Here is a 15,552-nt window from a genome sequence, read left to right as displayed (position 1 = left end):
ATCAATTAAGTATGGGTTGCCATATCAGCTACCGAAAGGATTACTGCCAGCTTTTATAACATACTTCCCACTACAACATAGGGTCAACACAACTAGTTTCATAATGTTGCTGGTTATGCGGATGACAACTGCAGTTTATCATCCTGCCTACATCCCAGCCATTGCTACTCCAGTTACTGGAATGGTCACTTTGGGGAATTATATACATGACAGCATCACATCATGTTTGTTGGACAGGCATTGACACTGAGACTCAAAAAATGGTGCAAGCCTACAATGCATGTCCTCAGACTCTGGTTGTGTTGTGCAGCATGTTTCCCCCTGACTCAGATGTGACCACTCTTCAGAGTAGGTTCACACTCATTCAAGGGAGCTATATGATTACTGGTCGTGGAAGCCATCTCAAATTTCCTATATGTGGTTCAGATGACTATCATCACCAGAAGTTTTACAGTCTTGGGTGTGGGAAAAGTATTTTCCATGAAGACAACACACCATATGATGGTTTCTGATGACTGCCCACAACTACCTTACTCACACTATTGGAGTTCCTGTAAATGCAGCCACAATTACAGTCAGCATCTTATTACCATTTTGTTCCATGCAGTATTTAATTCCAAAATGTGACAAATTGTCCAAAGAAAAATTATGGTATCAACAGTGACTCAGGAAGACATAACAGTCTTCTTTGCAATGTATTATCCCATCTCCATTAATTGTGACAGACCTGTAGATCAGTTGCACATGCTTAGGTTTTTATTTTGTTCAAAGTGCCATATCCAACCCAGCAAGCTCATAGCCCACTGTCATAAATATATGACCACATGAGCTCACATATCTCTATGTGGATGTGAAATCAGGGTGTTATCATTGGCTATTGATGGTACCAAAGTGTCTGAAGGCAGAGTCAGCCTATCCTCCATCATAATCAACAGTTATAATGACACAAATGGGTGACTAACAGACTGGCCAGCACTGGCCAATAAGTAGAGGCCTTGTTCACCACCACTGACTCCATCATCAGACCAGTACAAGGATAGTGTTGCATAGCAATATCAATGTCTCACCAGAGCTAGAGATACTCTCTCACCACAAGGCAGATCACTGCTGACCATGGAAGTGTAAGCCATACGAATAGTTGGTGTCACTGTGGCATCATGACACTTTTAAAAGTTTCCGTCATAGACTGCATACTTCACATGATGTTCAATAGTCATTACACTGCTTACTCAAGCTGCCTGCCTGACTACTGTATGGATGATGGCCCTGAGTTACCTGGGCTGCATTTCTGAATGTTATTTGGATTGACTGTGACTATGCTACTGATGTCTTGCTCTGCACTGGTTTAAAGAGTCCTACTATGGACTGGTACTGAACAAATGTATTAACATTTGTTGTGATGTTCATGACTGCAATGACTTTTATGGATTTAAAAAGAATAATGAGCCAGGGTAAACAACTGTTTAGTGACAAGCTGCATGAGACAACACATGTGGATTGATAAATAACAGCTCAGATGTTGATATTTTAAATACATGGCAAAGACAAAAGTCATTGCAGGGACAGCAATTAAAGCATCTACAAGAGCTACTCATTGTTGTAATGTGGGAACATAATGATTTATCTCACATCCAAAAGGGCATGATCATTGGTTTTCAGATCAAGAGTGGAAGCATTTCCATAATGGCTAAGTTTGTAAACTGTTTGCATGTTGCTGGCATTAAAGTACACCAGAATGGCAAGATGGTGCTATAAGAAATCTGTGCTAAGGCAGCTCTGGTACACCATGAGCCATTGATGAAATGGGTGAATGATGGTTGCAGAGATGTGTATAGGTAAACAGATGTGCAATTGTTGAGCAGCAAACTACCCAGATGAACCAATGGGATACCAACAGTCTCTCTTCAATGACAGTTCATCAAACATTTCTGCATGTGGACCTCTGCAAAAGGCACCTGGTTTATGCAACTATACTGACTGCTGTTTATCAGCAAAGAAAGGTAGAATTTTCACATGAGTACCACAACTAGATGTCCACTAAGTGGCAACAATTGACCATTCCAGGAGAATCACATTTTGTGCTGACTGAGACAGATGGTCATTGACGTAAACAGGATGAAACATCTGAAATCAAACACCCTGCAACACCAACACATATGATGCGTCTAAGCTGAAGGAGGGAGCGTTATTGTCTGGGGAATAGTCTTGTGGCATTCCCTGGGTGATCTAGTCACTATGGAAGGCACAATAGATGCATGAATGCTTTGGGACCATTTCCACCACTACATGCAGTTTTTTTCCCTCAGAAAGATGGCATCTACCAGCAGGGCAAAGCAATGTACAACATAGCTTGCAGTGTACACTGAGCAGCCAAAACATTATGACCACTGCCCACCATGACACTGGATGGCGTTGCAGGCACGTGATGAGGTAACAAATGCATGTAAGCAGAGAAGACATGCAAGGGGGATCACCCGAGTGAAGATATAGGCTGAAAATGGGGAAACCCATTGACATAAGCGACTTCGACAAAGGACAAATTATTACTTAGCAGAGACTGTGAACGAGTATCTTGAAAACAGTGACGCTGGTCAAATGTTCACATGCTAATGTCATGAGCATCTACATCCACAGACTGTGGGGTTGTAGGCTCATCTGCTCTATAAAATAGGATGTATTGTGATTTGTGGCATCTCTGCCAAAAGATCACTGGTGTGCACACTGGTGTGCGCAGAAGTGTTTTGGAGCACACTATTCATCATACACTGTTAAATATGGAGCTCCACAGCAAGCCATCCCTACATGTTTCCATGTTGTGCCAATGGCATCATCAGTTATGAGCGCCATGGCCATGGGACTATTGGGATTGATAAATAGAAATTATTGCCTGTTTGGGTGAATCACACTTTTGCTATATTAGGTTGCTGGTCATCTCCACAGACACTATTAACGTGAAGGTGGCTGGAAACATGCAGCAGGCCACAGATGCAGGCTGGTAGGAGCAGTATTATGGTATGGGAGACATTATTCTAAGCTTTTGTGGAGCCTGTGGTAGTAATCAAAGACACGCTGATAGCTGAAAATCACCTGAATCCCTTCAAACCTGATGTCTTCCCCAACGGCAATGCCATCTTTCAGCAGTATAATTGTCCATTTCTCAGTGCCAAAACCTTGATACAGAAGTGTTATAGCGAACTCATGCTGATGTCTCAGCAACCAAATTCACCTGATGTAAATCCTGTGGGACCCACCTGTGTCGCAATCAGCGGCATCACTGCATACAGAGATCAGTGGCCCATTATTAGCATGAATTACATGAACTATGAATAGACGTCTAAAGCCATATACCAGCACAAACCTACCAAAAAGTGTCAGATCCCTGATACACAGAATCAGTTATGTTTTTCATTCCAGACTCATCAATGTATGTGCATGGTTTGAAAAGCACAGCTGATTTAAACCCAACCGAGAATCAGTAGGACCACATTGATCAGGCTGTTTGCACTGTGGATCCTCAACCCAGAACCATAGTACAGCTGGCCACAGTGCTGGAGTTGATTATAGTTCCACATTCTTAACAGTCCCTTCCAAAATCTCATCGGCATCTTTCATAGACAGCCAAAAGGGAAGAGGTAGTTATATGGGCTTTTGACAGGTATTCACTTTAGTGTGACTGAACAGTGTAGTTGATGCAAGAGTAGAAATTCTGAGTTACAACTTACAAACGCAAAAATCTCCTTTAGCATAGATATCATCCACTGCACTGCCACCATCTTTAGTAGGTACATATGGCTTGAAGTCTTAATATGTAAATAACAGCAACAGAATTTTACAGTTTTTGAGGTGTCAGATAGTGTCAGTCAAAAAGCCTACTTTTTCTTATGGACTGGATGTTATGTGTTTTATTCACTACATGTGCTAGCCCCAGTAGCAGGCCCAGAAACATTGTCATTTGTATAAACGTGATTGTCACTAGCAGCATACTATCATCACTAACAGACTGAGAGAAATTAGTATATAAATATCCCTTTAGATGTCAATAATCTTATCCACCATATATGGGCTCTTTTATTCATAACAGACTCATGTAGTATGAGCCCAATGGAAGAGGTATGACACAATTCCTTAAAATTACAATTGAGCAAGGACTTGATATCTAAGCAGCAAGCATTTTAAGCAATTAATAAACCACTCTGAACAGAAGTAGCCTTCTTGCACACAGTGCTTTATTGAACATGAATGCAAACATTCCTTTATTGTAATACACTCTACCAGTATTGCAGCATTGCAGCATGTTTCAATACTGCTGAAGGCCTGGATTGATTTTCTTTATTTATGGTAAGTTTGCAGAGCCTACCAAGTCGATTAGTGTATGCTGCATCTTCAGTTCAATGTACTCTGCAATATGTCTGCATGAAAAGCTTGTCAAAATCGATTAATGAGCTTTGACAATAAAGTGAAAATGAAATCAGAATATAGTGTATATCATTTCATTAATTAGAGTGCTACATTTATGTTCCTTTATGCATGATGAATCAATTGGGAATACAAAGCAGTGAAGGAAGATCATAAACAATGGAGCACATTTAGTTAAGTAGCTTTCTACTACAAACAAACCCAACGTTTTCTAATATTCATCAAACATCACTTAGAAGCCAAAATACAAAATTTGAAAATTTTCATCAATACCTAAAATTTTGTAGTAGAATGTTATACATCATATAAAATGTAAATGATATCAGTAAACAGCCATTATCATTTCAAGTAGACACAAGTCCAACAGTAACATTACGTAACATGGTAATATACTACAGAACAGGTTTACCACCATTGTCACTAGCTGACAACCGTATAACTTTATGTTACAAGAAAAGAATACCAGTCAAGCTTATGTTCAGAACAGAAGCCAGTCAGAAGCAAGTGTGAAGAGTTAACCAGGTTATTTTCTTCAGAATGCAGGTTCACGTGTTTGGGCATATAACTTTCTCAGGTGTGGAGAGTGTGCCAGTTCCTCATTTCTTGAAGTTTTTTACAACATTTCAATTTTCTGTGTTTTTTGTGTTATTTGGGACAATATGAGTAATCTTTTCTACTAATTACCATAAAAATTAGTTTGTTGACGTATAATTTTTAAATCATAACAAATAGTAGCCAATTATGTAAATTTCCTACCTATTTCATTTGTATGGCATCAAGCTTTTGGTGAAACATGTGTTACAGTAAAAACAGTTGTGTAAGGAAGAGGAGATATAACTGATGTTAAAGCCAGAGAGGAAAAATATCTTTCTCATTTTTCACACGCGCTCTCATTATGATGCCACCCCCACACCTGAACCAAACAATAATGAAACTGGTACCTTCCCTCAACATTTCTGTCACTGTACTGGCTAATAACCTCTGTAGATCTGTACATTGAATGGGTGAGATTTAGATCCCTGTCTTGACATCTAGAGTTTGATATTCTGTGGATTCCCTACATCACAGCAGGCAAATACTAGAATGTCTTTACAGCAGAATTTGTTCTCTAGCCTAGTAAACTCTACATCTCAAACTATCTATGTACTCTTCAAATCATCAGACTGTTTGTAGTAGATACAATACCAGTATCATTTTACTCCCTTCTTGTTCCATTTCCAATTAATGTGTGGGAAGAATGACTTTCAATATGCCATTTAGTAGGAAGGAATTTATCTAATTGTGCAGTAATGGTTACTATGCTAAGTATTTTTACAACATTTAAAACTTTTCTAGGTTCATTTCAGAACTCTGAATTTTAAAACTTGTGAGACCCTGATGAAGGGTAATAATAATGTCAGTGATGAGCTCTTGCAGACTATTCAGGCTTATGAGTGTTTCAAAACTTTTCCTTCAATATTCTGCATCTTCTACATAATTCAGTTTGAACAAACTACAAGTGACAAAATATACAGTGCCACTGAATGTACATGTAAACTGTACTCCACCAATAGCTTTGACCTTGATAGAACATGACTAGTTTTTGGGGTGTTTTACACAAACACTGAATCCACTGCAGTGTAATCAATCTCTTCAATGACAATACACAATTATTCAAATCATCTACTGTCTCCAAAAGTCAGTTTTCCATTGCAAGTAACATAAAATTCCAAGTGCTGCATCATTCAGTACTCTGCATGCAAAATAGGATATTTCAGTTTGACAGAATTCTTACTCCACAGCTCCACACAAAATAATGAAGTTGACACCTTTGTCTCAGAGGTTAATAAGCTTACAGAAACACACTGAATATTACGTAGAGAGCCCTTTTGTGGTTATTATTGCTAGTGAATTTACCTATCACATACCAAAAGACATTTGAAACGATAGTCTTAAAATGTAGCCAGTGTTTCAAGATAGAAGCTGAATCCGATTATTCTAATAGTGTCTATATTATGGGACAAAGGTAGCGAATGCTGAGATAATCCTGTTACATAAGTTGCACAATATATGGACAGGTCCACAGGTAACAAGAACCCATTTCCTGCAGTCCACTGATGAGATAGGTTTTCCTTCAGGGTGCCTTTACTGTACTATGATTATCTATTGTATCCTTACATTACTGCAGGGAAATTTTGTTATGGTTCCTCTCAAAGGAAAATAGCCAATGGCCTTCCCCATCCATTTCCTACTAGAGTTTATAATCTGTTTCATTGTCAATACGTCATTAAATGCTAGTTCACCTTCTTTCCTTTCTTATTTTGTAAATGATGTTTCAGGTATTTAACAACTTTTTAATTGAGCTATATGGTAAAATCAAGTTCTGTTTCCTTCTAATAAAAATCAGGGGCAGGTGCTGTTCTGATTCGACACATATAAATGATGCAATGTTATGTAATGTATCAGGTAATTAGTGATTTGTGGGATCTTCAAGTAGCTGGATGTCTGTTAGAGATGAAATGTTGCTGGGTTGTACTTCAACTTATAAAACAGCCAAGAAGGGGGATAAAATCTGTTACGTCACTTCATCTGACTATTTCAGAATGACTGATGAACTGAATGAACTGACTGAAAAATCCTGCCTTTAATCCCAAAACAATTTACTGGAGATACATAGAAGAATGGTGTGGTAGCAAAATTCTTTCTGCTTGTGCTTTAATGTGAATAGAGAACCACCCATGTGTGAGCATGTGCCACAATTTAGAACAAGAGTCAGTAACCGTATCAGAATTCTATCAAAAATCATTTTCTGCTCTGAGTCATTATTTTATACATAAAACTCTTAAAATGAAGAACAAGTGTGTGAGTGGAAGACTGGCATCTCAACCCAAGGTAAGTAAGCAAAATTGGAAAGAACCTACATGTGAGCAATATTGTTGTGTTTCCTTTGTTTATGATGTTAAGGGGATTTATTCGCTATCAATTTATTGCCCAAGATACCACAATTAAAGAGCATTAACACATTCTAATGGTTAAACAGTGGAGGCTTAATTTTGACAATAAAAATTATGATCCTACACCAAATCAATGCTCCTGGCTACACAGTGGTGACAGGTAGCACTTAGCAAAAAAGGGAATAGAGGTCCTTTTTTGATTTTCATTGCTGCACAAAGTTATATAACCCTACCACAAAGGAGCATTTTTTATATTAAATAGCTGAAGCACAACTCATTGGAGACACTATTCAGCAAGAATGTAGATAACTACTACTGCCACTAGGAGTTATTTTTGTGATAACCAGACACATAACTTGCTACCATATTGGTACACTACTATGATTCATGAAGACACTCTGACAACTTTCATATTTTCTAACTGTGGTGGACATGCAAATAAGATAATAACTATAACAGATGGCATTACTACACAGAAACTAATCACTTCTGTTCTAATTGTAATTTATATATTTCTTCTTATTTCTGCACAAATAATATTATTGGAAAGACTTACCCAGTATTTGGTGCATGTCCCATACCATAAACAGACCTAACATAAAATCTAAGGTGTTGCATCCAGTAATTTTAATACACTCACTGGACGATTTCCAGAGGAGTGAACTCGTAATTTGGTATTGCATCTTGCACACAATTAGGGAGGAGCTTCTGTTTGGTTTTGCTGCCTTACCCTGTACTGGATCCATACTCATGGGTAGAACTAATTGTAGTTGCACCCTCTATTGAGCCACCATCATGTGATGTACTGCTGCTCTTGCACACAGATGATAGTGTATACTTGGCTTTCCGTGGGATGGGGAGAGGCCCTAGCTGTGGAGGCAATGAGGGGGCCACCTGGAATGGGGGTATAGGTTGCCTAACACCAGCTGGCCAAGGCCCTGCTTGCTCCTCCCTGCAACAGCGCAAACACATCCATGCCACTCTGCCACTTAAATAAGTGTCACATCCAGTAATTTTAATACACTCTCTGCACAATTTTCAAAAATGAATTTCTGTTGTGATATTTCATCATGCACAAATTTAGGAAGGTGCTTCTGTTTGGTTGTGGATCCGTACCCTGTACTAGATCCATGCTCATGGGTAGAACCAATTGTAGCTGCACCCTCTGTTGTGCTGTTGCACACAGGTGATACCATATACATGACTTTCCGTGGGATAGGGCACTGCCCTAGCTGTGGAGGCAGTGAGGGGGCCAACTGGGATGGGGGTACAGGTTGCCTAACACCAGCTGGCCACAGCCCTACTTTTTCCTCCCTGCAACAGCACAAACACATCCAAGCCGCTCTGCAGCTCTGTCAGTTTAATAAGTGTCACATCCAGTAATTTAAATACACTCTTTGCACATTTTCAAGAAATGAGATTGTGTTGTGATATTGCATCCTGCACAAAATTAGGAAGCAGCTTCTGTTTGGTTGTGGTGCCTTACCCTGTACTGGATCCATGCCCGTGGGTAGAACCAATTGTAGCTACACCCTCTGTTGAGCCACCGTCATGTGATGTCCTGCTGCTGTTGCACAGAGGTGATACCATATACATTGCTTTCTGCAGGTTGGGGAGAGGCCCTCGCTGTGGAGGCAGTGAGGGGGCCAACTGGAATGAGGGTACAGGTTGCCTAACACCAGCTGGCCACAGCCCTGCTTGCTCCTCCCTGCAACAGCACAAACACATCCATGCCACTCTGCCACTTAAATAAGTGTCGCATCCAGTTATTTTAAAACACTCTCTGCACAATTTCCACAAATGAGTTTCTGTTGTGATATTTCATCTTGCACAAAATTAGTTAGGTGCTTCTGCTTGGTTGTGGTACCTTACCCTGTATTGGATCCATGCTCGTGGGTAGAACCAATTGTAGCTGCACCCTCTGTTGCGCTGTTGCACACAGGTGATACCATATACATGACTTTCCGTGGGATAGGGCACTGCCCTAGCTGTGGAGGCAGTGAGGAGGCCAACTGGGGTGAGGGTACAGGTTGCCTAACACCAGCTGGCCACAGCCCTGCTTGCTTCTCCCTGCAACAGCACAAACACATCCATGCCACTCTGCCACTTAAATAAGTAATTTTAAAACACTCTCTGCACAATATTCACAAATGAGTTTCTGTTGTGATATTCCATCTTGCACAAAATTAGGAAGGTGCTTCTGCTTGGTTGTGGTACCTTACCCTGTATTGGATCCACGCTCGTGGGTAGAACCAATTGTAGCTGCACCCTCTGTTGCGCTATTGCACACAGATGATACGATATACATGACTTTCTGTGGGATGGGACACTGCCCTAGCTGTGAAGGTAGTGAGGGGGCAAACGTGGATGGGGGTACAGGCTGCCTAATCCCAGCTGGCCACAGCCCTGCTTGCTCCTCCCTGCAACAGCACAAACACATCCATGGTGCTCTGCAGCTCTGCCACTTAAATAAGTGTCACATCCAGTAATTTTAATACACACTCTGCACAATTTCCACAAATGAGTTTCAGTTGTGATATTTCATCTTGCACAAAATTAAGAAGGCACTTCTGCTTCGTTGTCGTGCTTTACCCTGTATTGGATCCATGCTCGTGGGTAGAACCGATTGTAGCTGCACCCTCTGTTGCGCTGTTGCACACAGATGATACCGTATACATGACATTCCGCGGGATGGGGCGCCGCCCTAGCTGTGGAGGCCGTGAGGGGGCCAACTTGGATGGGGCTACAGGTTGCCTAACACCAGCTGGCCACAGCCCTGCTTGCTCGTCCCTGCAACAGCTCAAACACATCCATGCCACTCTTCAATAAGTGTCACATCCAGTAATTTTAATAGCCTCCTTGTACAATTTCTACAAATGAGTTTGTGTTGTGATATTGCATCCTGCACAAAATCGGGAAGGAGCTTCTTTTTGGTTCTTGTGCCTTACCCTGTATTGGATCCATGGTAGTGGGTAGAACCAATTATAGCTGCAGCTTCTGTTGAACTATTGCACACAGCTGATACCATATACATGGCTTTCCGCGGGACGGGGAGACTCCCTAGATGTTCAGGTAGTGAGGGGGCTAACTGGGATGGGGGTTCTGGTTGCCTAACACCAGCTCGCCACAGACCTCCTTGCACCTCCCTGCAACAGCACAAACACATCCATGCTGCTCTGCAGCTTTGCCACTTAAATAAGTGTCGCATCCAGTTATTTTAAAACACTCTCTGCACAATTTCCACAAATGAGTTTCTGTTGTGATATTGCATCTTGCACAAAATTAGGAAGGCGCTTCTGCTTGGTTGTGGTGCCTTACCCTGTACTGGATCGATGCTCATGGGTAGAACCAATTGTAGCTGCACCTACTGTTGAGCTGTTGCACACAGATGATACTGTATACATGGCTTTCCGCGGGACGGGGAGACGCCCTAGCTGTGGAGGCAGTGAGGGGGCCAACTGGGATGGGGGTACAGGTTGCCTAACAACAGCTGGCCACAGCCCTGCTTGCTCCTCCCTGCAACAGCACAAACACATCCATGCCACTCTGCCACTTAAGAAAGTGTCACATCCAGTATTTTTGATACACTCTCTGCACAATTTCCAGAAATGAGTTTGTGTTGTGATATTGCATCTTGCACAAAATTAGGAAGGTGCCTCTGCTTGGTTGTGGTGCCCTACCCTGTATTAGATCCATGCTCGTGGGTAGAACCAATTGTAACTGCACCCTCTGTTGAGCCACCATCATGTGATGTCCTGCTGCTGTTGCACACAGGTGATACCGTATACATAGGTTTCCGCAGGATGGGGGGAGGCAATCGCTGTGGAGGCAGTGAGGGGTCCAACTGGGATAAGGTTACAGGTTGCCTAACACCAGCTGGCCACAGCCCTGCTTGCTCCTCCCTGCAACAGCACAAACACATCCATGCCACTCTGCCACTTAAATAAGTATCACATCCAGTTATTTTAGTACACTCTCTGCACAATTTCCACAAATGAGTTTCTGTTGTGATATTCCATCTTGCACAAAATTAGGAAGGCGCTTCTGCTTGATTGTGGTGCCTTACCCTGTACTGGATCCATGCTCGTGGGTAGAACCAATTGTAGCTGCACCCTCTGTTGCGCTGTTGCACACAGGTGTTACCATATACTTGACTTTCTGTGGGATAGGGCACTGCCCTAGCTGTGGAGGCAGTGAGGGGGCCAACTGGGATGAGGGTACAGGTTGGCTAACACCAACTGGCCACAGCCCTGCTTGCTCCTCCCTGCAACAGCACAAACACATCCATGCCAGTCTGCCACTAAAATAAGTGTCGCATCCAGTGATTTTAATACACTCTCTCCACAATTTCCAGAAATGAGTTTGTGTTGTGATATTGCATCTTGCACAAAAAAAGGAAGGAGCTTCTGTTTGGATGTAGTGCCTTACCCCATACATGATTTTGGCTGGTGGCTAGAACCAATTGTAACTGCACCCTTCTCTGAGCCAAACTCATGTGATGTACTGGTACTGTTTCATAGAAAAACTAGTTTATACATGACATTTAGTGGGATGGTGAGAGGCCCCACCTGCAGAGGCAGTGAGAGGGTCAACTTGGATGGTGATAGAGGCTGCCTAACATGAGCTTGTCACAGCCCTCCTATCTCCTCCCTCCAATACTACAAACACATCTATGCCTCTTTACAGCTGTGCTCGTTTTTTAAGTTTTATGTGCAGTAATTTTAATACACTCTCGGTACAAGTTATGGAAGAATAAAATTGGCACTTTGTGTTTTGGAATTTCACCTTGCACAATATTATCAAGGAGCTTCTGTTTAGTTGCAGTGTCTTACCCTGTACAGGAGCTTTTCTGGTGGGGAGACCCAATTATAGCTGGAGACTTTTCTGACCCTTCTTCATATGACGAACTGGCCGTGTTATGTAGGGACACTGTAGTAGACGTGTCTTCTGATGCAGTGGGGACAGGTCGCAACTGCCTACCCAGTGAGAGGCCCAATGGGATTAGAGGTGGAGGCTGCTTAACAGTAGCATGCCGCAGCTCTGCTTGCACCTCCCTGCAACAGCAGAATCACATCTATGGCACTCAAAAGTCCTCAGCTTAAGTGTCCCATTCAGTAATTTTGATGTGTTTTGGTATTCCATCTCACATAAAATTAACAAGGAATTCTGTTCAGTTGTGGTGCCTTACCTTGTACAGGACCTTTTCTTGTGGGGAGACCCAATTATAGCTGCAGACTTTTCTGACCCTTCTTCATATGATGACCTAACACTGTTATGTTGGGACACTGTAGTACATGTGACTTCTGATGCAGTGGGGATACGTCCCAACCGCTTACCCAGTGAGAGGCCCAACGGGATTAGAGGTGGAGGCTGCCTAACACCAGCCTGCCGCAACCAAGCTTGCTCCTTCCTGCAACAGAACAAACACATCTGTGCCATTTGGCAGCTCCAGACCTTAGTTAAAGTGTCACATCCAATAATTATGATGTGTCTGGGTATTCCATCTTGCATGAAATAACCAAGGATTTCTGTTTGGATGTGGTGCCTTACCTTGTACAGAAGCTTTGTTGGTGGATAGACCTCATTGTAGTTGGATGCTTTTCTGAGTCACCTTCATGTAATGTAAAGCTGCTGTTGCACACAGACACTGCAGTATACAAGGGTTTTGGTGCATTGGGGCAGGCAGTGTCAGCTAACACATTGTGGGGGCTGACTGAGATTTGGGTAGAGGCTGAAAATTATCAAGGTGTTCATTTCAGTTGCGGTGCCCTACCTTGTACTGGAGCTTTGCTTGTGGGTAAATTGAATTGTAGCTGCATGCTTTTCTGAGCCATGTTCATGTGATGTAATGCTGCTGTTGCACAGGGACATCTCAGTATATGGGGCTTTAAGTGGGCTGGGGAAAGACCCCAGTAGGAGAGGCAGTGAGGGGGACAACTGGGAAGGGGACATAGGAGGTCTAACACCAGCTGGACACAGGCCTGCTACCTTCTCCTTGTGACAGCACAAATACATCTATACTACTCTGCAGGTCTGGTCCTTTGGAGTGAATAATAAATCTCACTGAAATTATTTACCTGTCTAAATTTCCTTCTCCTACATAATTTCATAAGAATGAAGGACAGTTAATAAATTTTTATCATCACCTGAAAAAATAAGTTTTCATAATTATTTTTCTGTTTATTTGCAGGTGCATGTTCACAGACTCAGTACACACTGAAAACCACACACTACAATAATCCCTATCATAGCACACTTCTTGAAGAGAGAAAACAAAATGGTATAGACCATAAATAAAGTGGAGCATCATGCAATGATTTGTTGATATCTTTTGTACATTTGAACAGAAGAAACATGGCGCTCAATTTATATAGAGTTCACACAATCAAGGCAATAGTGGATAAATTGGAAATTAGTCAATGATCTGTTTTCAGTATCTTACACAATGAAATATTGAATATGAAAAATATTGCTACCTGTTGGTTCCACAGCTATTCACACCATAACAAAAAGCATGCCAAACTGAAACCACAGCAGAAATACTGCAGCTGTCATGGTCATCCAATTGCCATCTCTAGTCACCCAGTCACCTGGATAAGTGTATGGTGTATCACTGTGACCATGAAACAAAGGTGTCTTGGTGTGGTACAAGCAGCAAACAGGTGAACTGTCAAATGAGCATATTACCAAAATCTCCTGTTGAGGTAGGGGGGCTACCAAATGAAGAATCAGGGGAAACAGTCTGAGTGTGTGTTTTTACACACACTGCTTCTTTGGGCTATCAAACATTGCCATGTACTGTCTTGACATGTCAGCCTGTGAGATTTTCCATGTCTTTGGATGAAGAAATCATTGTGAGCATTTCCAGAAAGACCCGTTTTCAATGTGAAATGTTTCCTGAACCGCCAAACACAGATTTATACAGAATATTCAGAGAATTTCAAACACAATCAAATTGCTGCAAATCATACATTGACTTGTTCTAAATAATCCAATATACACTTACATTACACTAGTCACCAAATCTCAGTCATAAGTGGGGTGAGAGAAAAATGGAAATGTGCACTGTCACTGAAAATTATTGTATCTTTTAGATAGGAGTACATCATACTTCCTATATGTACGTGATTCATAAGTGATATAAATGATTGCATGAGACCTACAGTAGCTTAACCATTATTTGCATGTTCTTCGTAGGCACTGTGTTGACTCCCAATGAAGTTTGGAAGATACCATTACACATACGTCATCTGCTCACCACTCCATGTGGTAGAATCTTTGGAAAGCTTGAAGTAGGTGAGACACGCACTGTAGTCTTAGTAACATCTGATGTTGTACAAAGGTTTCTAAATTTAATTTTCTGAAAAACTGGAAATGTTAATTTTGTGACAGTGCAAGGTTGACTCATCAACATAATTTATGTCTTTTGTTTGTGTAGGATGTAATCCCATGATTTCTGTTATCTTGCGCTATGCTGAAAAAAATGAAATGACAGAAATTCGACATATTGGAGCTGGTTTTATAAATGAATTGCTCATTTCCCCATTTATTTATTGATTCATTCATTGTACTTTCTCAGTGTTGCTGACGCCATGTTTCTAGGATACACACTGTTGGGTGTGTAGTATATGGATCAACTAATATGAGCCTTCAGGAGGAGTTCACTAGCAAATTCAATGCCTGCGGCAAGTTCTTACTCTTTATTGACCTTGTTATGGCATGTGAGGAAGACTTCCTCTCTCCCAGAAGTGTTGCCCAAGGTTTTAACAGTAACTATGGATGCACTCTGTGACACACTAAGCAGTGATTAGTTTGCACTTTGCCAAAGGGTAGCTTTGTAGGATTATGATTTTTTTCTGTAAACAATATGAATTGTATGCATATTGTCAACACATAAATGTACGCAATACAGATACATAAATGTATAGACAAACACATGTAATTTAATGCTTTTTATTTGTGCAGCATATTATATTCAATAATTGTAGAATGTCTCTTAACCGTATCAGTTAATAATTAGCATAATTGTCACCATAATCTATGTACCAATTCAGGCAATCTCTGAAGGTACCTGTAGAAACAATTTTCTAGTAGGTTTTTAGGGTATTCCTGAATGAACGTGTTTTTCTCTTAAGTCTCTGATCACTTGTAAAAGTTTGTGGTAATATGTAATTCCACTGTGTAAGAAACCATGTTGTATTTT

The 15,552-nt window shown here is 41.2% G+C and overlaps 1 protein-coding gene across 1 annotated transcript; it reads right to left on the bottom strand.

Moving 5' to 3' along the window:
* Window positions 1-8,075: 8,075 nt before the first annotated feature.
* On the bottom strand, window positions 8,076-13,364 carry LOC126471181 (uncharacterized). The gene is made up of 15 exons (XM_050099287.1): window positions 13,130-13,364; window positions 12,900-13,080; window positions 12,538-12,759; window positions 12,182-12,403; window positions 11,778-11,858; window positions 11,416-11,613; window positions 11,030-11,251; window positions 10,668-10,865; window positions 10,298-10,495; window positions 9,942-10,139; window positions 9,572-9,769; window positions 9,222-9,419; window positions 8,836-9,057; window positions 8,466-8,663; window positions 8,076-8,301 (listed from the first exon to the last, which is right to left on the bottom strand). Exons 1-15 carry the CDS (start codon window positions 13,362-13,364, stop codon window positions 8,076-8,078), a joined length of 2,997 nt encoding a protein of 998 aa, XP_049955244.1.
* Between the last annotated feature and the right edge of the window lie 2,188 nt (window positions 13,365-15,552).

The sequence above is a fragment of the Schistocerca serialis genome, chromosome 3 (assembly GCF_023864345.2).
Source record: "Schistocerca serialis cubense isolate TAMUIC-IGC-003099 chromosome 3, iqSchSeri2.2, whole genome shotgun sequence".
Taxonomy (NCBI): domain Eukaryota; kingdom Metazoa; phylum Arthropoda; class Insecta; order Orthoptera; family Acrididae; genus Schistocerca; species Schistocerca serialis.
The sequence above is the reverse complement of the archived record's forward strand: the minus strand, read 5'-3'. Positions and strand labels throughout refer to the sequence as shown.